Source organism: Salvelinus fontinalis, chromosome 25, assembly GCF_029448725.1.
Source record: "Salvelinus fontinalis isolate EN_2023a chromosome 25, ASM2944872v1, whole genome shotgun sequence".
Taxonomy (NCBI): domain Eukaryota; kingdom Metazoa; phylum Chordata; class Actinopteri; order Salmoniformes; family Salmonidae; genus Salvelinus; species Salvelinus fontinalis.
The window spans coordinates 17,832,445-17,855,942 of record NC_074689.1 but is presented as its reverse complement, the minus strand read 5'-3'; the positions used below and the strand labels follow the sequence as shown (position 1 = coordinate 17,855,942).

Genomic DNA, 23,498 nt, shown 5'->3' with positions numbered 1-23,498 from the left:
CAAAACATCGATATTTTGGGTCCATGGCCAGGAAACTCCCCAGACCTTAATCCCATTGAGAACTTGTGGTCAATCCTCAAGAAGCGGGTGTGACAAACAAAAACCCTCAAACTCCAAGCATTGATTATGCAAGAATGGGCTGCCATCCGCCAGGATGTGGCCCAGAAGTTAATTGACAGCATGCCAGGGCGGAATGCAGAAGTCTTGAAAAAGGGTCAACACTGCAAATATTGACTCTTTGCATCAACTTCATGTAATTGTCAATAAAAGCCTTTGACACGTATGAAGTGCTTGTAATTATACTTCAGTATTCCATAGTAACATCTGACAAAAATATCTAAAGACACTGAAGCAGCAAACTTTGTGAAAATTAATATTTGTGTCATTCAAAACTTTTGGCCACGACTGTAGACGCTGAAGGCAGATATGAGACATATGGTCCACCTAGTGGGCATTTAAACAATGACTTGCATTATCTGACCAGATTACTGCAGTGAGCCTGAAAACAAAGGTATCACCATGGTCTAGCTAGACGCAGGCTTCAGAAGACAGCTTGGAGCATGTGTTATAGTGGTCAGCTTAAACACCATATAGCCTGGGTCCCCAGAAATGTGAAGGTGACATGATTCAATGAAATTCTGAAATAAAAACCATTGACAATTCTCATAATTGTATTTTTTGGTCTTTCTTGAAAATAAAAAAAACAAAACACATAAAACAGATTCAGTAACTGAGGTGACGTCTTGAAACGGCAATATAGATGAGCAAATCAAAGACAATGATATATTGGTGAGTTCTGGTGGAGCCTTGAGGTAACTAGCAAACAATGTCAAGTTCTGGCTTCCTTAAAACAGAGCATCTCAAATGTGTATTTTCTTCCAATAGTGCAAAGCAAATTCTAATCTATTTAATCCATTAAAATAAATCCAGGATAAAAGTTTAAAACCTGTTAAAATGTCTCAGTTTTGCAGTGATTCTAAAGTCTGTAGCTCTTGGTGTGGTTAAAACCAAACCAATAACAGAAAATAATCTGTAGACATGTTCAGGTGTGATACATACATTACATCTGTATGCACAATGGCTTTAGTATTTGAATCATCTTTCAGCAAATAGAATTATACACAAACACACACACATGCATACAAATGCTCTCGCTCCATCACTCACTGTAGGATGGAGTCCGAATAGTTCTAAATTGCTTCCTTTTCTCAAATCCTTTCCGACCAGAAATAGATGAAATGTCACAATAGATGTGTCATTTTGTTAGCTTCCTTTAGGGCCAGTACTTGACTTGAACTGAAACTGGTTCCGGTACTCATTTTGGGTGCCAGATACTTTTAGCTAATGGGAACAGGAGCTCAAGCAGTAAAACATTTGCCTGTACTCAGGTCCGGTGAGCTCCTACCCAAGTAAAGCACTGTTCAGGGCCTCTGTTTCCTTTCCCCATCTAAGACCTTTAGGACTCAAGTCTGTGTTCACATCTTCCATAGGAAAAGAGTGTGAATAATGTTTTCGTGTTGAATGGATATCAGACATCTGAGACAGAGGCTTAAAACTCAAAAAGGCCCACCTTCCCATAATACAAAAATGGCCAACAGACAAATATTAACACGACCTCCCCCAGAGAAATAATAGCATCCTAGCAACATTAGCAAAAACAAGCAACGGAAAAAAAAAAATTCTGCACAGCTTTGTGTGGTACACTCAAGTTAACCGTTTGTGTGAATTAAACTTGTTCCTTTCTTTTAATGTTTCACATTAAGAAATGGCATCATTGATTCAAAACTGCAGTTTTTTTTCTTTTGTAGTTCATTTGAATTTTTCTTTTTGATGACTTTGCATTGGTCACGGAAGGTAGATTGAGCTAGTGTTATTTCTTTTTTTACACCATTAAGAACACCTGCTGTTTCCATGAGACTGACCAGGTGAATCCAGGTGAAAGCTATGATCACTTATTGAAGGACTTTCAAGCCTTGAGACATGGATTGTGTATGTGTGCCAATCAGATGGTGAATGGGCAAGACAAAAGATTGAAGTGTCTTTGACCGGGTTATGGTAGGTGCCAGGCGCACCGGTTTGTGTCAAGAACTGCAACACTGCTGGGTTTTTCACGCTCATTGGTTTCCCATGCTTATCAAGAATGGTCCACCACCCAAAGGACATCCAGCCATCTTGACACAACTGTGGGAACCATTGGAGTCAACATGGGCCAACATCCCTGTGGAATGCTTTTGACACCTTGTAGAGTCCATCCCCTGATGAATTAAAGCTTTTCTGAGGGCAAAGGGGGGGGTGCAACTCAATATTATGAAGGTGTTCCTGATGTTCATATACTCAGTGTATATACACACGCATTCAACTCGATATGGATCCCAACATCAAAACAAATTCAAACTCCCTTTTCACCACTTAACAGAGTTAGCTATAAAAATCGCAAGGCAGTACACAAAGCACAACTTAGCCGTCAGACACAAGATATGCAGCAGAGTGAGTGAAGGATTCTTGGATAGTATCATTGAAAACAGGAATAGTCAGCAGTAGGAATATTCTCTTCATCCTGTTCTGAACACACCTGGTGTTGTTTTGTAGTTGGGCTTCAGATTCACAGTATGCATGGAAAGAAGGAAGGAAGAACAGCTGACAAGAGACACCGGAGAGCGTCATCACCAACGGGAGTGTGAATACATATCTACCATCTTCTGACCTGAAGAGAGAAGCAGAGAAACAGTTGATTAAATACACAGTAATAATACCTACTGTTGGTCTTTCTACACATAAAAGTACTTCTACTGACAGGGGGTATTATCCTAATTGACATGAAGCTATTGCCCACAGTTAAACCCCCCCCCCCCCCCCCAAAAAAAAGACCCTACCTGCATTTAAATATTTCCTGACTATAAACTGTAACCATTATGTATTCTAGTGTCAGTGCTGTTTCCCAGTGTTCATTCCCATCCATATTGACCGGAGAGAATATGATATGGAGGATGTATTTAGTACTCACAGTGCCATCACTTTACCACTGGGGGGGAACATAGCTGTAGGTGGGCACGCCTGGGTGTCGGTATGTGGGCATTGTAGCTTGGTGGGGGGTCAGGGAGTGCGTCAACAAAGTTCCTGGAGAAAGGAGGGAGGTGGGAGAGGTCCGGAAATTAGACAGAGCAAAACCCATTTATTTAACACTGTTGCAACCGAATTGTATCCCTTAAAAAAAGTTTTAAAAAATGCTAAACGCATTAAAAAAATAATCTAAATGGAACTCACCGGCTGACATGGCCATAGTGGTCCCTGCTATCATCCCCATGGCTACGCCGTTGTGTGGGCGGGACTGGTGATGCATGGGTGGGGCATACATAGCTGCTGGCATCCCATTGGACTGGACCACTGTAGTGTGATGAATGACATGGGGTGGGGCTGCGTACAGAGGCTGTGTGTAGTAAGTGCCTTGGTGCTGAGAGAGAGAAAGATAGAGAAGAGTTAATAGGTACAGTTTTATGAAACAGAATGTAATATTTTAAACTGTGTATACAGTTGAAGTCGGAAGTTTACATAAACCTTAGCCAAATACATTTAAACTCAGTTTTTCACAATTCCTGACATTTAATCCTAGTAAAAATTCCCTGTCTTAGGTCAGTTAGGATCAGCACTTTATTTTAAGAATGTGAAATGTCAGAATAATAGTAGAGAGACTGATTTATTTCAGCTTTTATTTCCTTCATCACAATTGATAGCATTGCCTTTAAATTATTTAACTTGGGTCAAACGTTTAATGTAGACTTCCACAAGCTTCCCACAATAGGTTGGGTGAATTGACCCATTCCTCCTGACAGAGCTGGTGTAACTGAGTCAGGTTTGTTGCTTCAATATATCCACATAATTTTCCTACCTCATGATGCCATCTATTCTGTGAAGTGCACCAGTCCCTCCTGCAGCAAAGCACCCCAAAAAGTACAATCCTTGTCCCCATGTGCAGATGCAAATCGTAGTCTGGCTTTTTTATGGCGGTTTTGGAGCAGTGGCTTCTTCCTTGCTGAGCGGCCTTTCAAGTTATGTCGATATAGGACTCGTTTTACTGTGGACATACATACTTTTGTACCTGTTTCCTCCAGCATCTTCACAAGGTCCTTTGCTGTTGTTCTGGGATTGATTTGCACTTTTCGCACCAAAGTACGTTCATCTCTAGGAGACAAAACGCATCTCCTTCCTGAGCGGTATGACGGCTGCGTGGTCCCATGGTGTTTATACTTGCGTACTATTATTTGTACAGATGAAAGTGGTACCTTCAGGCGTTTGGAAATTGCTCACAAGGATGGACCAGACTTGTGGAGGTCCATCATTTTTTCCCCAAGGTCTTGGCTGATTTCTTTTGATTTTCCCATGATGTCAAGCAAAGAGGCACTGAGTTTGAAGGTAGGCCTTGAAATACATCCACAGGTACACCACCAATTGACTGAAATTATGTAAATTAGCCTATCAGAAGCTTCTAAAGCCATGACATCATTTTCTGGAATTTTCCAAGCTGTTTAAAGGCACTGTCAACTTAGCGTATGTAAACTTTTGAGCCACTGGAATTGTGATACAGTGAATTATAAGTGTAAATAATCTGTCTGTAAATAATTGTTGGAAAAATTACTTGTGTCATGGACAAAGTAGATGTCCTAACCGACTTGCCAAAACTATAGTTTGTTAACAAGAAATTTGTGGAGTGGTTGAAAAAAGAGATTATTTTTTATTTAAACAGGTAGGCAAGTTGAGAACAAGTTCTCATTTACAATTGCGACCTGGCCAAGATAAAGCAAAGCAGTTCGACACATACAACTACCCAGAGTTACACATGGAGTAAAACAAACATACAGTAAAAAAATAAGTCTATATACAATGTGAGCAAATTAAGTGAGATAAGGGAGGTAAAGGCAAAAAAAGGCCATGGTGGCGAAGTAAATACAATATAGCAAGTAAAACACTGGAATGGTAGATTTGCAGTGGAAGAATGTGCAAAGTAGAGATATAAATAATGGGGTGCAAAGGAGCAAAATAAATAAATACAGTAGGGGAAGAGGTAGTTGTTTGGGCTAAATTATAGATGGGCTATGTACAGGTGCAGTAATCTGTGAGCTGCTCTGACAGCTGGTGCTTAAAGCTAGTGAGGGAGATAAGTGTTTCCAGTTTCCGAGATTTTTGTAGTTCGTTCCAGTCATTGGCAGCAGAGAACTGGAAGGAGAGGCGGCCAAAGGAAGAATTGGTTTTGGGGGTGACCAGAGAGATATACCTGCTGGAGCGCGTGCTACAGGTGGGTGCTGCTATGGTGACCAGTGAGCTGAGATAAGGGGGGACTTTACCTAGCAGGGTCTTGTAGATGACCTGGAGCCAGTGGGTTTGGCGACGAGTATGCGAGGGCCAGCCAACGAGAGCGTACAGGTCGCAGTGGTGGGTAGTATATGGGGCTTTGGTGACAAAACGGATGGCACTGTGATAGACTACATCCAGTTTATTGAGTAGGGTATTGGAGGCTATTTTGTAAATGACATCACCGAAGTCGACGATTGGTAGGATGGTCAGTTTTACGAGGGTATGTTTGGCAGCATGAGTGAAGGATGCTTTGTTGCGAAATAGGAAGCCAATTCTAGATTTAACTTTGGATTGGAGATGTTTGATGTGAGTCTGGAAGGAGAGTTTACAATCTAACCAGGCACCTAGGTATTTGTAGTTGTCCACATATTCTAAGTCAGAACCGTTCAGAGTAGTGATGTTGGACGGGCGGGCAGGTGCAGGCAGCGATCGGATGAAGAGCATGCATTTAGTTTTACTTGTATTTAAGAGCAGTTGGAGGCCACGGAAGGAGAGTTGTATGGCATTGAAGCTCGTCTGGAGGGTTGTTAACACAGTGTCCAAAGAAGGGCCAGAAGTATACAGAATGGTGTTGTCTACGTAGAGGTGGATCAGAGACTCACCAGCAGCAAGAGCGACATCGTTGATGTCTACAGAGAAGAGAATCGGTCCAAGAATTGAACCGTATGGCACCGCCATAGAGACTGCCAGAGGCCCGGACAACAGGCCCTCCGATTTGACACACAGGACTCTATCAGAGAAGTAGTTGGTGAACCAGGCGAGGCAATCATTTGAGAAACCAAGGCTATTGAGTCTGCCGATGAGGATGTGGTGATTGACAGAGTCGAAAGCCTTGGCCAGGTCAATGAATACGGCTGCACAGTATTGTTTCTTATCGATGGCGGTTAGGATATCGTTTAGGACCTTGAGCGTGGCTGAGGTGCACCCATGACCAGCTCTGAAACCAGATTGCATAGCGGAGAATGTATGGTGGGATTTGAAATGGTCGGTAATCTGTTTGTTGACTTGGCTTTCGAAGACCTTAGAAAGGCAGGGCAGGATAGATATAGGTCTGTAGCAGTCAAGAGTGTCCCTCCCCTTTGAAGAGGGGGATGACCGCAGCTACTTTCCAATCTTTGGGAATCTCAGACAACACGAAAGAGAGGTTGAACAGGCTAGTAATAGGGGTTGCAACAATTTCGGCAGATAATTTTAGAAAGAAAGGGTCCAGATTGTCTAGCCCGGCTGATTTGTAGGGGTCCAGATTTTGCAACTCTTTCAGAACATCAGCTGACTGGATTTGGGAGAAGGAGAAATGGGGAAGGCTTGGGCGAGTTGCTGTGGGGGGGTGCAGTGCTGTTGACCAGGGTAGGGGTAGCCAGGTGGAAAGCATGGCCAGCCGTAGAAAAATGCTTATTGAAATGTTCAATTATAGTGGATTTATCGGTGGTGACTGAGTTTCCTGTCCTCAGTGCAGTTGGCAGCTGGGAGGAAGTGTTCTATTCTCCATGGACTTTACAGTGTCCCAGAACTTTTTTGAGTTTGTGTTGCAGGAAGCAAATTTCTGCTTGAAAAAGCTAGCCTTGGCTTTTCTAACTGCCTGTGTATATTGGTTTCTAGCTTCCCTGAAAAGTTGCATATCACGTGGGCTGTTCGATGCTAACGCAGAACGCCATTGGATGTTTTTGTGTTGGTTAAGGGCAGTCAGGTCTGGAGAGAACCAAGGGCTATATCTGTTCCTGGTTCTAAATTTCTTGAATGGGGCATGTTTATTTAAGATGGTGAGGAAGGCATTTTTTTTAAATAACCAGGCATCCTCTACTGACGGGGTGAGATCAATGTCCTTCCAGGATACCCGGCCAGGTCGATTAGAAAGGCCTGCTCGCCGAAGTGTTTCAGGGATGACTCCAACCTAAGTGTATGTAAACTTCCGACATCAACTGTAACTGCCTTAATGTTGCTGGACCCCAGAACGAGTAAATACCAATACAAATGTCAGTGCCACAGTGAGACAAGTACAACTACAGCAGCAATAAGCAGCAAGCTAATGTGTATCTGAATTGTCTAAGGCAGACAGATATTATTACATTCCGTCTGACCTATGTAACTTATGACCTTGTAACAATGCAGCTATAAAATACCAATTCTGCAGTACAACAAATAAGATAAACAGTTTCAGTTACATCATACTACTTCAGACGGCAGAGGCAGATGATGTCAGTTGACTAACTGACTGACTAACTGACCTGTGTGTAGGGGTTCTGTTGGGGGTAGGTGCTCCTCACAGGGAAGGCTGCTGCAGGATAGAGGTTGGGTGATGAGGAGTAGGGTGGGACAGCCCCCGTGGTGGGCAAGCAGGTCATTTTAAAAGAAGTGCCCGGAGCGTAACCTATAAGAGAGGGTTTCAGAGATATAAACACACAGCAAGGAAAGGCGTTGTTAACACACCGTCTAGGGTATTACACATTTTAACAGGGAAAACCCCCAAAAAAGCACATTTTAGGCCTTTGTCCATAGGCAGGGTTCCCCAACTGGTGGCCCGTGGGACGAATTTGGTCTGCCAGTGGTTTTATTTGGCCCACCACGTTCTGAGCAACAAAAATATATACAGTTGAAGTCGGAAGTTTACATACACTTAGGTTGGAGTCATAACTTGTTTTTCAACCACTCCACACATTTCTTGTTAACAAACTATAGTTTTGGCAAGTCGGTTAGGGCATCTACTTTGTGCATGACACAAGTCATTTTTCCAACAATTGTTTACAGACAGATTATTTCAATGTATCACAATTCCAGTGGGTCAGAAGTTTACATACACTAAGTTGACTGTGCCTTTACACAGCTTGGAAAATTCCAGAAAATGATATCATGGCTTTAGAAGCTTCTGATAGGCTAATTGACATCATTTGAGTCAATTGGAGGTGCACCTGTGGATATATTTCAAGGCCTACCTTCAAACTCAGTGCCTCTTTGCTTGACATCATGGGAAAATCATAAGAAATAAGCCAAGACCTCAGAAAAAAAGGACCTTGTGAAGATGCTGGAGGAAACAGGTACAAAAGCATCCATATCCACAGTAAAACGAGTCCTATATCGACATAACGTGAAAGGCCGCTCAGCAAGGAAGAAGCCACTGCTCCAAAACTGCCATAAAAAAGCCAGACTACGGGTTGAACTGCACATGGGGACAAAGATCGTACTTTTTGAAAAAATGTCCTCTGGTCTGATGAAATAAAAATAGAACTGTTTGGCCATAACCTTTCTGAACCACCCATCCCGGATCCGTGATAATTGTCATCAGCAACGCTGAATAGCATAGCGCCACAGTCAAATAATATTACTAGAAAATATTCATATTCATGAAATCACAAGTGCAATATTGCAAAACACACCGTAGCCTTTTGTTAATCCACCTGTTGTCTCAGATTTTGAAATTATGCTTTACAGCGAAAGCAATACAAGCGTTTGTGTACGTTTATCGATCGCTCGACAAAACATTAAGTACACTTAGCATCAGGTAACTTGGTCACGAAAATCAGAAAAGCAATCAAATGAATAGTTTACCTTTGATGATCTTCGGATGTTTTCACTCACGAGACTCCCAGTTAGACAACAAATGTTCCTTTTGTTCCATAAAGATATTTTTTATATCCAAATACCTCCGTTCGTTTGGTGCGTTATACCCAGGAATCCACCGGAAAGAACGGTCACGACAACGCAGACAAAAATTCCAAATTATATCCATAATGTCCACAGAAACATGTCAAACGTTTTTTATAATCAATCCTCAGGGTGTTTTTCAAATATCTATTCGATAATATATCAACCGGGACTGTTGGTTTTTCACTAGGACCGGGAATAACAATGGCCGCCTTTCTCTTTTGCGCACAACTCACTCTGAGAGCCCCCACCTATCCACTTACGCAATGTGGTCGTTCACGCTCATTTTTCAAAATAAAAGCCTGAAACTATGTCTAAAGGCTGTTGACACCTTAGGGAAGCCATAGAAAAAGGAATCTGGTTGATATCCCTTTAAATGGGTAATAGGGATGCATAAGAACAGAGAGGTTTCAAAAACAGGCGCACTTCTTGATTGGATTTTCCTCAGGTTTTAGCCTGCAATATCAGTTCTGTTTAACTCACAGACAAAATTTTGACTGTTTTGGAAACTTTAGAGTTTTTTTCTATCCTAATCTGACAATTATATGCATATTCTAGTTTCAGGGGCTGAGAAATAGGCAGTTTCAAATGGGTACGTTTTTTAGTCAAAAACAAAAATACTGCCCCTATACTTAAGAAGGACCATCGTTATGTTTGGAGGAAAAGGGTGGGGCTTGCAAGCCGAAGAACACCATCCCAACCGTGAAGCACGGGGGTGGCATCATGTTGTGGGATGCTTTGCTGAAGGAGGGACTGGTGAACCTCACGAAACAGATGGCATCACGAGGAAGAAAATGATGTGGATATATTGAAGCAACATCTCAAGACATCAGTCAGGAAGTTAAAGCTTGGTCGCAAATGGGTCTTCCAAATGGACAATGACCCCAAACATACTTCCAAAGTTGTGGCAAAATGGCTTAAGGACAACAAAGTCAAGATATTGGAGTGGCCATCACAAAGCCCTGACCTCAATCCTATAGAAAATGTGTGGGCAGAACTGAAAGTGTGTGCGAGCAAGGAGGCCTACAAACCTGACTCAGTTACACCAGCTCTGTCAGGAGGAATGGCCTAAAATGCACCCAACCTATTGTGGGAAGCTTGTGGAAGGCTACATGAAACGTTTGACCCAAGATAAACAATTTAAAGGCAATGCTACCAATTGAGGGTATGTAAACTTCTGACCCACTGGGAATGTGATGAAAAAAATAAAAGCTGAAATAAATCAATCTCTCTGCTATTATTCTGACATTTCACATTCTTAAAATAAAGTGGTGATCCTAACTGACCAAAGACAAGGAATTTTTACTAGGATTAAATGTCAGGAATTGTGAAAATGTTTAGTTTAAATGTATTTGGCTAAGGTGTATGTAAACTTGCGACTTCAACTGTAATGTAATGTAAATATATACACACATACAGTACCAGTCAAAAGTTTGGACACACCTATTCATTCCAAGGTTTTTCTTTATTTTTACTATTTTCTACATCATAGAATAATAGTGAAAACATCAAAACTATGAACACATATGGAATCATGTAGTATCAAAAAACGTATTAAACAAATCAAAATATATTTTATACATGACATTTTTCAAAGTAGCCACCCTTTGCCTTGATGACAGCTTTGCACACTCTTGGCTTTCTTTCAACCAGCTTCATGAAGTAGTCACCTGGAATGCATTTCAATTAACAGTTGTGCTTTGTTAAAAAGTTCATTTGTGGAATTTCTTTCCTTCTTAATGCGTTTGAGCCAATCGGTTGTGTTGTGACAAGGTAGGGGTGGTATACAGAAGATAGCCCTATTTGGTAAAATACCAAGTCAATATTATGGCAAGAACTGCTCAAATAAGCAAAGAGAAACGACAGTCCATCAGTACTTTAAGACATCAAGGTCAGTCAATCCGGAAAATGTCAAGAACTTTCAAAGTTTCTTCAAGTGCAGTCAAAAAAAACATTAAGCACTATGATGAAACTGGCTCTCACGAGGACTGTCACAGGAAAGGAAGACCCAGAGTTACCTCTGCTGCAGAGGATAAGTTCATTAGAGTTACCAGCCTCAGAAATTGCAGCACAAATAAATGCTTCACAGAGTTCAAGTAACAGACACATCAACATCAACTGTTCAGAGACTGCGTCATATCAGGCCATCCTGGTCAAATTGCTGCATAAGAAACCACTACTAACGGACACCAATATGAAGAAGAGACTTGACTGGGCCAAGAAACACAAGCAATGTACATTAGACCAGTGGAAATCTGGCCTTTGGTCTGAGGAGTACATATTTGAGATTTTTGGTTCCAACTGCCGTGTCTGTGACACACAGAGTAGATGAACGGATGATCTCCGCATGTTTGGTTCCCACCGTGAAGCATGGAGGAGGAGGTGTGATGGTGCTTTGCTGGTGACACTGTCAGTGATTTATTTAGAATTCAAGGCACACTTAACCAGCATGGCTACCACAGAATTCTGCAGCAATAAGCCATCCCATCTGGTTTGCGCTTAGTGGGTCTATCATTTGTTTTTCAACAGGACAATGACCCAAAACACACCTCCAGGCTGTGTAAGGGCTATTTGACCAGGAGGGAGAGTGATGGAGTGCTGAAAAACCTTTGAATGAGTAGGTGTATCCAAACTTTTGACTGGTACTACTGTATACCACGGGTATGACAAAACATGTATTTTTACTGGTCTAATTATGTTGGTAACCAGTTTATAATAGCAATAAGGCACCTTGGGGGCTTGTGGTATATGGGCAGAATATACCACAGCTAAGGGCTGTATCCAGGCACTCCGAGTTGCGTCATGCATAACACTAAGGTTGTGGGTTCAATTCCTAGGGATCACATGCAAAAACAATCTATGCACTCACTGTACAAGAGTAGGCTACATGCAGCTCTCTGAGAGGGACTGATAACTTACCTGTGGGGAAGGCTGGGTGGTTGCCTCCAGGATGGTACATGTTGGGAGTGTAAGCAGGGCCAGCCGAGTACCCCGCAGGAAATCCAGCTGCAGAGTCAAAGGGCATATATAAGTGACAAGAAAATCAGAAGCGTCAGACATACATTTAGAGAAATGGTGTGCGTTAATTACCCACTGGTCTGTTTGGGCGGTATACATTTCCCAATCCATTACACACTAGTTACACTGCTTACCTGGGTATCCTACTAAATGTCCCTTAGGGTTGACATAGGGGACCCCTGTCGGTGCAGGGTTGTAGACTGGGTTCATAATGCACTCCTTTCAGATACTGCAACAAAGACAAGACACATTGTTGAGAAAATTCATTCAGATTGTAAAAAATTATTATTATTATTATTATTATTCGGTGGCTAAGTAACTAGCTAACGTTACATTGATCAATGATTTTTCTCATTCATAATTAGCCATCATACGGCGCCCTTTCGCTTGATGCCTGTGGTTAAACGTAATGGGACCCTTGCCTTGATCGCAGCAGTAGCTAACGTTAGCTAGCTAAATGTATGTTGGTTATCGAAATATAAAATGCGTAGCTAGAAAGCTAGATTTAAACAAACTAGATTTAAAACATGTCCGTCTGTGCTGATAAATTCCATCAGGTAGCTATACTAATTTAGCTAGCTACCTAACAGACATGCGTTTATCAATAGGCGATGCAGTAACTCCACAAAAACACAAGGGCCGGGTGTTTAGCATCTAACGTTCTCTATTTATCTTGTACTGGCTCTTCCAGTCACCCTTCAACTATCTCTTCGTCTTTGCCAATATTGGCAACATGTTTAACAATAGATGTCAACTGTGATGTTAGCTCTAGTTTTCAATGGTACTCACAGTTGTAATTTCTCAGTTTCCGACTGCTGTTCTTTGGCTCGACTCTTTACTTTTGGGTATTGTATTTTGGTTCTCACTGTCTGGTTGAGTTGACACTTTTTTATGCTTGGCTCACTGGACACAAAAATTATCCAGCAGCTGGCGTCACTTCCGAGTACAGTTTGTGGCGCTTTCAAGAAAACTGGGATCTCAGGAAAAACAAGGTACAATCATGACGTTAGTGATCTTTATGTCGGAAAGTCGGAGCTCTAGAAAGATGCCCGAGTTTCCGACATGGAATTCCGAGTTGGATGACCGTTCAAAACCATTTTTCCCAATCGGTGCTCGTTTTTTCCCGAGGTTCCAGTTATCTTGAAAGCATTGATATCGTAATTCAGGGATTTACGAGTTCCGAGTTCCCAGTTGTTTTGAAAGCTGTATGAAGCTCATCTTGCCCATGTCACCAGGGGCCTGTTGCACAAAAGTAGAATTAAGACATCCGGGATAAATGACTCAGCTGAGCTCAATGAAGCCAAAACATGTGCGTCCAGGCTTAATTGGTTGCACAAAAACCAAGCCAGGATGAGCAGACACGGATTCATTAAGCCAGGTGAAACCAATCCTGGATAGGTGCGCGCTCACGGCTCACTCAAATAGACCCCGCCACAGATCACAGATTAACTGATTTACCATGGCAACTAGAGCCGCGTACTTTTCCCTGTCGGAAGCACAAATCCTCATGGAGGCATACGAGGAGGTAAAAGATATAATTAAGAAGAAAGGCAACACCGCCACAGTGATAAAGCAAAGAGAAAAAGCGTGGCAAAGTATTGCAGACCGCCTGAATGCGTAAGTAGTGCACAATTACACAGTCACCGCTCCGCTGAAACATCACAATTACAATTCAAATATTTAATTCACATCTCCAAAAATGCAGTTGTACTGTAATTATGAAACGGTTAAATTTTTAATTGAAATGCACTGCAGATATGAGTGAAATTGTGTAAAGTAACTCCATCACACTGTATAAAGCTATGATACATTTTTTGATATTTTTACTGAAAACAAGACAAAAATACCAAGTAATTTTTTGCAGTGTGACTCCATTAAATGTGTGTGTGTGTGTGTGTGTGTGTGTGTGTAGATTAAACATGAACGGGCCAAAACGGACATGGCAGCAGGTCAAAATCAAATACAAGAACATTCTGCAGAATGGTATGGTCCCTGACTAATATTTAACAAAGCACAAGCATATATTGTACCCAGAAGGTGCCTGCTCACACATTGTCTGTACTATTTTAGCAGTGAAAAAGAATGCCCACAGACAAGGCACGGGTGGTGGGTCACCAAAGGCTGACCTTACCCCAGCAGAGGACATGGCCTTGGAGCTAAATAAAGGCAGGCCCGTCTTAGAGGGGATACCTGGGGGGAAAGAGACGAGCATAGGTTCCTCCCAAGATGCCACCCGCTTCATTCAAGGTATGTCCTTCCATCTCTACATGGGATACAACCACATTCATATTGAATCAATTTGGACTGTCTGACTTTGATTTACCTATTGCCTTGCAGTGTCTGGCAGCACTGTGTTCCTGTTAGAGCCACCAGCACAAGCACCAGACGATGCTGATCCAGTGAGTACTCCATCAAAGGCATACTGTAGGCCTGGCATGTCTTGTCTACTAGCTTCAATATGAATCCGATTAAATGTGATAGGGTGAAGGCCCCAGTGCAGCAGCAACAGCACATGATGAAGACGATGATGAGGAGGAGACCATCTCTCTGGATTCCAGAAGGCATGAGGTATCATGTTAAGACTGTGAAAGTACTATTTACTCTACAATGGTGAGGAGTCCTCATCAAAATCAAAAAAATCGAATTTCTTTTACAGGACCCAGATGCTATACAGTGGGAAAACCAGCCTGGCAACATAGTGCGTATTAATAAAATGACACCACATCCTGCCAAATTCCAGCTGCGCTAATTGTATTGTGTTCACAGAGCTCACAAGCTATCAGAAAGTTGTATGGCAACCACCTCCGGCACCAAATAGAACTGGCAGACATAGACATTCAGTACAAGAAGAAAAAGATGGAAAATCTTGCACTGGAGTCCGAAATAAAAAAGAGGACAATTAGGAAACTGGACCTTGAAATAAAAAAACTTGAGAGGGAGGTGAGAGATGCCTTCAATGTACACTGTATGCTAACTGTAACACATGTATTAATCATTATTTTTCTTTCCTCCCCCAGCTCCAAGAAGATGACACAGCTCAAAATAAAAATTAGGTATATTCTCGTAAAGTCAAGTGAGCCATGACATATGAGCTCTTATTGTGAGCACACAGGACGGTGGCATCTTTCTAAGGTTTTTTTTATTTTCCCAGCAATCAGTACAACCAAGTCATCGTTATAAGGCATCGCCCTCTTTTGCCCACCCCCCCAGCACCAGGTGTGGCCACTAGCCTATATGAAGGCCCAAAATTGTGTGTTCCTTTCTGCTCTGACAAGGGCATGCCCATTCGTGCGAGATGTGGTGGATGAAGAAGCACTTGTGCTGAGGAGAGCCTTCAGGCGAGAAAGGGTCTTCAGGGACCGGTTGGACCCACTGGCCTTCCCTGATGACCATCTATATGAAAGATACAGGTTTTCTGCAGATGGCATCAGGCATCTATGCAGACTACTGGGTCCCAGGATTAAGCACCGCACTGCACGGAGCCATGCACTGAGTGTGGAGCAAATGGTTTGTGTGGCCTTGCGCTTTTTTGCTAGTGGAGCCTTCCTGTACTCAGTGGGGGATGCAGAACAGCTGAACAAGGCCACAATTTGCCGCACAATAAGGAGTGTGTGTCTGGCTATCAAAGCATTAGCAGATGTCTTCATCTCCTTCCCTGGCCACAGAAGACTCTGTGAAATCAAAGAGGAGTTCTATAGGATTGCAGGTAAGAGGATCTACAAATTACAGGACAACTGTTAACACATAGTAGGATACTCATTACTTTGTGTGACAGGTTTCCCCAATGTCATTGGTGCAGTGGACTGCACACACATAAGGATAAAAGCCCCCTCAGGTGCCCATGAGGCCGATTTTGTGAATAGGAAATCCTTTCACAGCATTAATGTTCAGGTGAACATAACTTTTTGATATTGTCCATTGACGAACACTCTGCATTGCCAGTGATGTGCATTGATTGGTGTAATATTCCTCATCTTATGATTTCAGATGGTCTGCAATGCTGACTGTGTGATCAGCAATGTTGTGGCAAAATGGCCTGGCTCAGTCCATGACTCCAGAATCTTTCGGGCCTCTGAAATCTATCAGTGCCTATCACAAGGTAAGCCACACAACCCCTATTTATAACCATCATGGCTGTGTCAAGAATATCATTGTGTTTATGAGGTAGTAATGATGAGATTTTGTGTTGACAGGTGAATTCTCTGGTGTGTTGCTGGGAGACAGGGGGTATGGCTGCCAGCCTTTTCTCCTGACACCTTTCACAGACCCCCAGGAAGCACAGCAGGCCTACAACCATGCCCATGCCAGGACCAGGGCCAGAGTTGAAATGACCTTTGGCCTCCTGAAGGCACGCTTTCACTGCCTTCACAAATTAAGGGTCAGCCCTGTTAGGGCATGTGATATTACTGTGGCTTGTGCTGTCCTCCACAATGTGGCCTGCCTGAGGAAGGAGAGGGCCCCCAGAGTGCCACCAGCCATGGACTGGGACAATCCGGCAATCTTCCCTGATGACGACAGTGGTCGGCTGCTGAGGGACCAATATGTGTTGAATTATTTTAGTTAGTATGTGTGCTTTCAATTTTGGTTAAATATGTCCTGCGGTGGCAGAGGAATTTGGTTTTTTTGGGGTTTGTTTTTTTACGAATTTGGCCTCTTATGATGTTTGTGCGGTATACTGTGTGTAATACAAGGCTGCAGGGAGGCTACTGCATCCATTCATTTGTCTGTTCAGTTGATGTGTATGGATTTGTCCTGCATTTATTTTAGTGTGCAGACATGCAGGGTGTGTTATATACAGACCTTTGAATGTGTATGTATCATTTTGTATAATATGCTTGGATTCTGTGCTTTCCATCTTGTAGAGTCACTGTGACTTCAGTTTCGAAAGGAGCTGACGGTTTACCTGCTTTGTTTTGTCCTTATTCAATAAAGGAACATAATGTTACACATTGTGTTTTTATATTCATATGGAATGTGTATTTGTTTATATGACAGAGTACTAGGGCCACACTGAAGAAAAAGGATAAAGTCATATATTTATGAGGCTGGTTCTTTCTGCAGAAAAGCTACATATTGTTTTTACAGTTTTGATACTTATGACAATGTGATACTTAATATTCTGGCACATCAGCATGTCTTTGTTTATGAAACCATACTGAAGTACAATTTCACGAAATGCCCCACATCTGTCATTTTAACTGTCCTCCTTTAAAACAACTGGTTACAATATTATTACTTGTGTTTTTTTCCCCTCTGTGGCCCTAATATTCTATCATTTTATATATAGCCTTATAGTCTATGGGAAACTGTAAATTATCTAATGATAGCAACATCATCTAAAAATTATCCAAAATCATTGAAATTAATGATCACAAACGTTTAAATAATGACAGTGGGTCTAGTTATATGTGATAACAATGTATAGTGAGCAGTGAAATAACTATTGGTTTCCATTTGTGGTGACTGCTGACTGACATTAGGGATGAGATTAAATAGATCCTGGAATTTAGCCTGGTCTGGAGCAGGCTAGCTCCACAGAATAAATCTCCATGGTAATTTATACCATAACATATCCTCCTGCCCCCTATCCATCTTTAGTGCAACCGGATTACGGATCAATTGAGCCAGGATCACCAAGATATCCTGGCTTAATCCCTTATCCTAGTTTTGTGCAACAGGCCCCTGATGTGGTACTGTGTAAAATGTTGACTTTCGCTTTACTGTCTCTCTGGGTCTGGGACGGCATTTATGTGAAACATTTTATACACCATTATATAACTCATCAACTCGGTATCAAACCTGAAAGAAGCATTCTTGCATCCATCGAATAACAATTCTAACCATGAGTATTATACAACGGGTGGGTCTAATCCTGAATGTTGATTGGTTAAAAGCGCATTCCAGTCGGTGTCTATTCCACAAGTTACCACCGGCTAAATATATGACCTTAACCCTCCTGCTGTGTTCCGGTCTAATTGGACCGATTTACAAGTTCTCTGAAAAAATGTAGTTATTTTAATCTGATTTTCATAAGGTTCCATGACTTTGTCCACACAGGGCATCTGAACACACAAAGTACATTTTGGGTGTTTTATTTAACTTTTTTACACCTGTGGTGTTCCCGGTCATTTTGACCAGTCAATAGAAATGATTGGGTGAGACTACAAAGACCGCAAACTAGCTGCACTTCGTTTCGTTTTACATTTTTTCAATTGACATTTCTTTGTATATATTCATGAAAATGATGCCAGCTGATTCATGGTTTCGACTGGCTGAATGTTAGACTAAAAGAAATGTGATCATGTCTATATGCTTTTTTATAGTGGAGATCAAGTTTATAACTTCCCTGCCTGGGCTGATGAGACAGTCGATTGCACAGTCAGATGGAACAGACTAAATAGGCATTTTAACCTTCCTGTTATGTTCATTTCATGTGAATTAATTCTGTGTTCCCGGTCCAAAATGACCGCCCCAGCTATAAATCCATAATAATACATATATTAACACCTAATGTTGTGTTAAATCTTTTTATCAACTGAAGTTATTGTGAACAGTACTGTTTTGAACTTCTATTTGCTATTTATGGCCTGTAGGCCTCATTGACCTGAGCTCATACAACTCGTTTTTGAGTTAAAAAAAGCATAATGTATGGATTATTTTGACTACAACAAATACTCAGATGAAACAAATTGTGCTATTTATCAAAGACTACTTTGTGTCAAAGTTTAACAAGGACTCTCTCCTCCTCATCAGTGTCATGATCAAAGATATGATCAAGAGCCTCCCATACAGTAAGTATATCGTTTGGTCATTGTGCCGCTACAGAATTAATTTTGAGCAAGGCCTAAAAAAAGCTTTATATACCAGAACTGCAAGAAAAGTTCCTTCAACTATTGAAACAATGTTGCGATTGTTTGTGAGAATGTCAACAGGTGTGGTTTCCGTGGGGGAAATATTCTATTGGGGAAAGGTTCCCTTTGGGGTTGCCATGGAAGCCAAGAAGGGGAGTGAGGTGTGTATGTGCTCAAACACACGTTCATGTGGGGGTCTGGGAGAGGAAATGTGTCCATCTGATGAATGGGCATGTGCCTGAACTCAATTTTATACACTAATTGTTTCCAGCTTCAGTTTGAAGTTTGTGTGTTAGCTGTGTTGTTGGCTAGCTCCTCTGAACAACAGTGTCCTAACGAGAAAACACATTTTCTATGCCAGGCGAAATCGTGCCTCATTAGCTTATTGTTATGGATGTATCCAAATAAATGTCACTAGCAAACAGTTTAAACAAATGCAGCTACTGTTATTCTGTCTGCACTGTTTGAAGTTTGCCGTAGTTGGCTAGCTGGCAAGCAAGGGATAAGAACGTTACCAGCCAGTATGGCGATGGAACATTTAGAACGAACGACTGGGTCGCGTCCATAGATACAGAACAAAAAGACTGAACGACTGGGTCACGTCTCTGGCCACCGAACCAGTAGAACGAACCAGCTGGCTTGGGTAGCAATCATAGATTTGTGTCTGGACTATATCTTGTGGAAGGAAGAAATAGTATGAATAAATTAATCAAAATAACATTTTTAATGAACATCTGTCAATCATTATTTGTTGGTAACCAGTTGTATAAAAGTGATAATGCCCTCGAAGCCTGTGTTTGGAGGATATGGCACCCGTGCCAATATCCTCCAAACAACGCCTTCGAGGGCATTATCACTTAATTAGGGCAACCCACAGAATAGAAATTGACCCTGTGAACAGATCTAGGATCAATCAGTAAACCATACTTCAAATTTGAGGATGAACTCTAAAAGGTACAAATCTAAACTGACTGTAGATCAGCTGCGAGGGCCGCTGTATGACCGACAAAGGTCCTAACAGGTACACAAAGTAAAATACACCTATTATAATTTAAGACAAAACGTTGATCATGGGATTATCTTTTGTCTCCTTCTTTATAATTGAAGATGGCGGATCAGAATAAATATTTAATTTAGAAATGTATGATTTATCATTGCCATACAAAAATGTCCGGGACCTGACTGGATTTCGCGTTTGTCTTCCCACGTTAACCGGGTCTGGGTCCATCGAATTAAATGCGTGACAATATCACTGCCGTGATTTAGCTAGTATTTAGAAATGGTCAATTTTAATACATTTTAGTTAACAATTTATGCTGTAAAACACTGTTCATCGGTCGTTATTCTCAATTTAGCAAATTATGTCGGGAGCGGCCGCCGGAGGGGCGTCCGCTGCCAGTTGTAGCTCAGCTGGGTCGTCCCATGCTGCAGCGGGCGGAGAAGTGGGAATAGTAGGCAGGCTACCTAGTCGGGTTTTGGAGCATGTGTTCTCCTATCTGGACTTGTATGATTTGATGCGGTGCTCGTTTGTGTGCTGGCACTGGAACAACTGCCTCGCCGATGAGAACAGCGAGGTGTGGCGGAGTCTGTGCGCTCGCTCTCTTAGTGAAGAGGCACTTCGCTCCGACATTCTTTGCAATCTGACAACATACAAGGGAAAGGTAGCAGCTACTAGCTAAGCTAATAACGTTTGTTTACTATTTGAAGACCGAAGTGAAGGCCTATAGCTGTTGTTACAGATTTAGATTTCAATCCAGAAGATACCACGTTGTGGAAAGATCACAAACCCAATCAGCACACATCAACTTGCCATTCAATCATAGCCTAGGCTACTCATCAATGGTATGAGTCACCCTGTCTGCCATGCACAGACTAGTGGCTAGCCGTCTATACACACACGCCCAGTTGTTTATTTATGCAGCAACGCCAGCATTAAATACGATCCATAAGCAAGGTGCAATCATTTCCTTGAATGAGATAATATTTTAAGTAAAATGGAATAGCAATGATTTTTGGTTGCTGGTATGCATGTTGATTCTGCTCTCAATCACTTGGATTTATGTCCTCTTCAAAACCCTAGCACATCTTTGTCTGCCTCTCCTGCAGCTCAAATCCTACCTGCACGCTCTGAGTTCCCACGACTGCTCACGCAACGTCTACGTGAAGAAGAACGGTTTCACCCTTCACCGCAACCCCATTGCCCAGAGCACCGACGGAGCCCGCGGCAAGATCGGCTTCTATGAGGGCCGCCATGCCTGGGAGATCTGGTGGGAGGGGCCCCTGGGGACCGTGGCAGTGATCGGCATTGCCACCAAGCGTGCTGCCATACAATGCCAGGGCTATGTGGCCCTCCTGGGCAGTGACGACCAGAGCTGGGGCTGGAATCTGGTGGATAACAACCTGCTCCACAATGGGGAGGTCAACGGGAACTTCCCTCAGTGCAACAACGCACCCAAATACCAGGTAGGTTAACGTTTTTCTCCTGGGTCGTATTGATAATTGCAACGGAAACGACAGCTAAGCAGTGAGATTAGTGCCGGAGTTCAGGGACTTTGTCACCATGGGGTAGGCTGCAGACAGGAACAGACAACATATCTGTATGCATGAACTAAAAATGTTCAATTGAAGTTCTAAGCCATTGTTTTAGGCTGATGACCCATCCCAATGAAGTGATTCTAGTTGAAATATTATAAACATTTATTTGTGGGATGAGTTAGGCCTGTGCAGTCGAATGCATGTCAAGAAGAACGCTACCTTAAATTAGAAGTTCTATCAACAGTAATCATGTTTTAATTGTAGCGTGAAAGAGAACCATTCCCTGTATTGTAGCTGTTACTTATTGTTATATTACTTTCTAGTGTAATGGTGTCCATCCACAGATTGGGGAGAGGATACGAGTGATTCTTGACATGGATAACAAGACCCTGGCCTTCGAGAGAGGCTTTGAGTTTCTGGGAGTGGCCTTCAGAGGGCTGCCTAAAGCCTGCCTCTTCCCGGCCGTCTCAGCTGTCTATGGCAACACTGAGGTGACCATGGTCTACCTTGGCAAGCCTCTGGATGGGTAGCACCGACACAACACCAGCTGGTGCCACGTCACATCAGGTGTGCCAAGGATAATGACTGATAGTTTAGAATCCTCTCGGTGTCAACCAACATTCCACAACCACAGGAATGGACTACAAAATCAACATGGATGAGAGTGAACTATTGATGGACAAGAGGATTTGACCAGAGTGGGGGAAGTGATCATTGATGGACAAGAGGGTTTGACTAGGGTTTTGGGAAGTGATGATTGATGGAGGGTGGGGGACTGGGGGCTGTTTCAAAGGTGTTTCTGACACAACGTGGATCCTATCCACTTCAGCTGCTGGACCATTTTATTTACAGTACGGGAGGACTTTACTTATTTTTTTGTTATTTTATGAAGTAACAACACTGAGTCCTGTACATGCGGACGGTTTTATGATGTCTGTTCCTATGAGGCAAAACCAAATATGAACTGTGGCAAATAAAGACAAATCACAAATCATAACGTATGTGTGACAATACAAGCTGTAACATTTCTAGAGTACACGTGTAACTGCCATGGATGGAACAGCAAGGGGGACACTTCAGAGGACTATACCGTATGAGACACTTGGAAAAGACTGCTTCAGTAGAAAAGCTAGTCATTGCAGTGAAACTGAAACGTCTCCTCTCTTCAGATACATTGTATAGGAGAGCAGAAGTGAGGAGACTATGCTACTGTGAATCCATTTTAATTGTGGTGGTATTCATCATATTATTTCATTATATTTATTTATAGGTTTTAATTCTTGGTACTATTGAAGAGGTCATGGAACCTTCAAAATAAAGTCTACCTGGTGCCAGTCTGTAATGATTGATTGAGTGTTCCATAATGCTTCCACAAGAGGGCAATCATTGACTTCTATATTCTAAATAAAATAAGAACCACCCAATGATATTTGTTGTGAAATCTGTGAATGTATTGTACTGTTTTTCTTTAAATTGTATAAACTGCCTTAATTATGCTGGACCCCTTGGCAGCAGCTAATGGGGATCCATAATAAGTACAAATAGGACATTATTTTACTTATTTCTCAAATTGAAAGCCACCTTTCAATGTCTCTAGTCATATTATACTCTCCCTTTCTCTACAATCAAATGATTTCTGTTTTGTCTGACTTTCTCATACAGTTGGTGTTTGTGGGCTGAGTTAACTGCAGCATAGTGTAGGTCTCTATGTAATTTCCTATGCCCCAGGTGACAAGTGTTGGCAGGTTTCTGATATAAACTGAAAAAAAATATAAACGCAACATGTAATGTGTAGGTCCTATGTTTCATGAGCTGAAATAAAAGATCCCAAGAATTTTCCATACTCACAAAAACCTTCTCTCTCAAAATCTGGAACAAATTTGTTTATATCCCTTTGCCAAGATAATCCATCCACCTGACAGGTGTGGCATATCAAGAAGCTGATTAAACAGCATGATCTTTACACCTTGTGCAGGGGACAATAAAATGCCACTCTAAAATGTGCAGTTTTGTCACACAACACAATGCCACAGATGTCTCAAGTTTTCAGGGAGCGTGCAATTGGGAAAGTGACTACAGGAATTTCCACCAGAACTTTTGCCAGAA

At 42.0% G+C, this 23,498-nt stretch overlaps 4 protein-coding genes across 8 annotated transcripts; 3 read left to right on the top strand and 1 right to left on the bottom strand.

Annotated features, from left to right (window-relative positions):
- Positions 1 to 653: 653 nt before the first annotated feature.
- On the bottom strand, positions 654 to 21,084 carry LOC129822928 (myelin-associated neurite-outgrowth inhibitor-like). 2 transcript variants are annotated; one of them, XM_055881488.1, is made up of 7 exons: positions 20,976 to 21,084; positions 12,141 to 12,235; positions 11,908 to 11,994; positions 7,575 to 7,717; positions 3,265 to 3,451; positions 3,005 to 3,117; positions 654 to 2,704 (listed from the first exon to the last, which is right to left on the bottom strand). In XM_055881488.1, exons 2-6 carry the CDS (start codon positions 12,214 to 12,216, stop codon positions 3,017 to 3,019), a joined length of 594 nt encoding a protein of 197 aa, XP_055737463.1. In that variant the 5' UTR covers positions 12,217 to 12,235; positions 20,976 to 21,084; the 3' UTR covers positions 654 to 2,704; positions 3,005 to 3,016. The 2 variants fall into 2 exon arrangements, with proteins under 2 accessions (XP_055737463.1, XP_055737462.1); XM_055881487.1 differs by lacking the exon at positions 20,976 to 21,084 and adding an exon at positions 12,796 to 12,911.
- On the top strand, positions 13,184 to 15,706 carry LOC129822926 (uncharacterized). 3 transcript variants are annotated; one of them, XM_055881483.1, is made up of 9 exons: positions 13,220 to 13,623; positions 13,919 to 13,989; positions 14,077 to 14,253; positions 14,344 to 14,405; positions 14,488 to 14,574; positions 14,663 to 14,704; positions 14,773 to 14,946; positions 15,024 to 15,059; positions 15,158 to 15,706. In XM_055881483.1, the coding sequence occupies exons 1-8, from the start codon at positions 13,466 to 13,468 to the stop codon at positions 15,057 to 15,059; spliced, it is 807 nt and encodes a 268-aa protein (XP_055737458.1). In that variant the 5' UTR covers positions 13,220 to 13,465; the 3' UTR covers positions 15,158 to 15,706. The 3 variants fall into 3 exon arrangements, with proteins under 3 accessions (XP_055737457.1, XP_055737456.1, XP_055737458.1); XM_055881481.1 differs by having other exon boundaries at positions 13,185 to 13,623; positions 14,773 to 15,059; XM_055881482.1 differs by lacking the exon at positions 14,663 to 14,704 and having other exon boundaries at positions 13,184 to 13,623; positions 14,773 to 15,059.
- Positions 15,910 to 16,972, top strand: LOC129822929 (putative nuclease HARBI1). The gene is made up of 2 exons (XM_055881489.1): positions 15,910 to 16,105; positions 16,200 to 16,972. Exons 1-2 carry the CDS (start codon positions 15,994 to 15,996, stop codon positions 16,568 to 16,570), a joined length of 483 nt encoding a protein of 160 aa, XP_055737464.1. The 5' UTR covers positions 15,910 to 15,993; the 3' UTR covers positions 16,571 to 16,972.
- LOC129822927 (F-box/SPRY domain-containing protein 1-like) lies at positions 19,968 to 23,231 on the top strand. Of its 2 annotated transcripts, none has more exons than XM_055881486.1 (3): positions 19,968 to 20,518; positions 20,964 to 21,320; positions 21,737 to 23,231. In XM_055881486.1, exons 1-3 carry the CDS (start codon positions 20,219 to 20,221, stop codon positions 21,920 to 21,922), a joined length of 843 nt encoding a protein of 280 aa, XP_055737461.1. In that variant the 5' UTR covers positions 19,968 to 20,218; the 3' UTR covers positions 21,923 to 23,231. The 2 variants fall into 2 exon arrangements, with proteins under 2 accessions (XP_055737461.1, XP_055737460.1); XM_055881485.1 differs by having other exon boundaries at positions 19,972 to 20,518; positions 21,716 to 23,231.
- The last annotated feature ends 267 nt before the right edge of the window (positions 23,232 to 23,498 follow it).

Excerpts from the sequence above, each read along its gene's own strand:
- LOC129822928 (XM_055881488.1), bottom strand. The coding sequence starts at position 12,216 with ATGAACCCAGTCTACAACCCTGCACCGACAGGGGTCCCCTATGTCAAC. Across the intron at positions 3,452-7,574 it reads AACAGAACCCCTACACACAG|CACCAAGGCACTTACTACAC; the intron begins GTCAGTTAGTCA and ends TCTCTCTCTCAG. Across the intron at positions 3,118-3,264 it reads CACTATGGCCATGTCAGCCG|GAACTTTGTTGACGCACTCC; the intron begins GTGAGTTCCATT and ends TCCTTTCTCCAG.
- LOC129822926 (XM_055881481.1), top strand. The coding sequence starts at position 13,466 with ATGGCAACTAGAGCCGCGTACTTTTCCCTGTCGGAAGCACAAATCCTC. Across the intron at positions 13,624-13,918 it reads ATTGCAGACCGCCTGAATGC|ATTAAACATGAACGGGCCAA; the intron begins GTAAGTAGTGCA and ends GTGTGTGTGTAG. Across the intron at positions 15,060-15,157 it reads CAGCTCAAAATAAAAATTAG|CAATCAGTACAACCAAGTCA; the intron begins GTATATTCTCGT and ends TTATTTTCCCAG.
- LOC129822929 (XM_055881489.1), top strand. The coding sequence starts at position 15,994 with ATGGTCTGCAATGCTGACTGTGTGATCAGCAATGTTGTGGCAAAATGG. Across the intron at positions 16,106-16,199 it reads CTATCAGTGCCTATCACAAG|GTGAATTCTCTGGTGTGTTG; the intron begins GTAAGCCACACA and ends TTGTGTTGACAG.
- LOC129822927 (XM_055881485.1), top strand. The coding sequence starts at position 20,219 with ATGTCGGGAGCGGCCGCCGGAGGGGCGTCCGCTGCCAGTTGTAGCTCA. Across the intron at positions 20,519-20,963 it reads TGACAACATACAAGGGAAAG|CTCAAATCCTACCTGCACGC; the intron begins GTAGCAGCTACT and ends CCTCTCCTGCAG. Across the intron at positions 21,321-21,715 it reads ACAACGCACCCAAATACCAG|TGTAATGGTGTCCATCCACA; the intron begins GTAGGTTAACGT and ends ATTACTTTCTAG.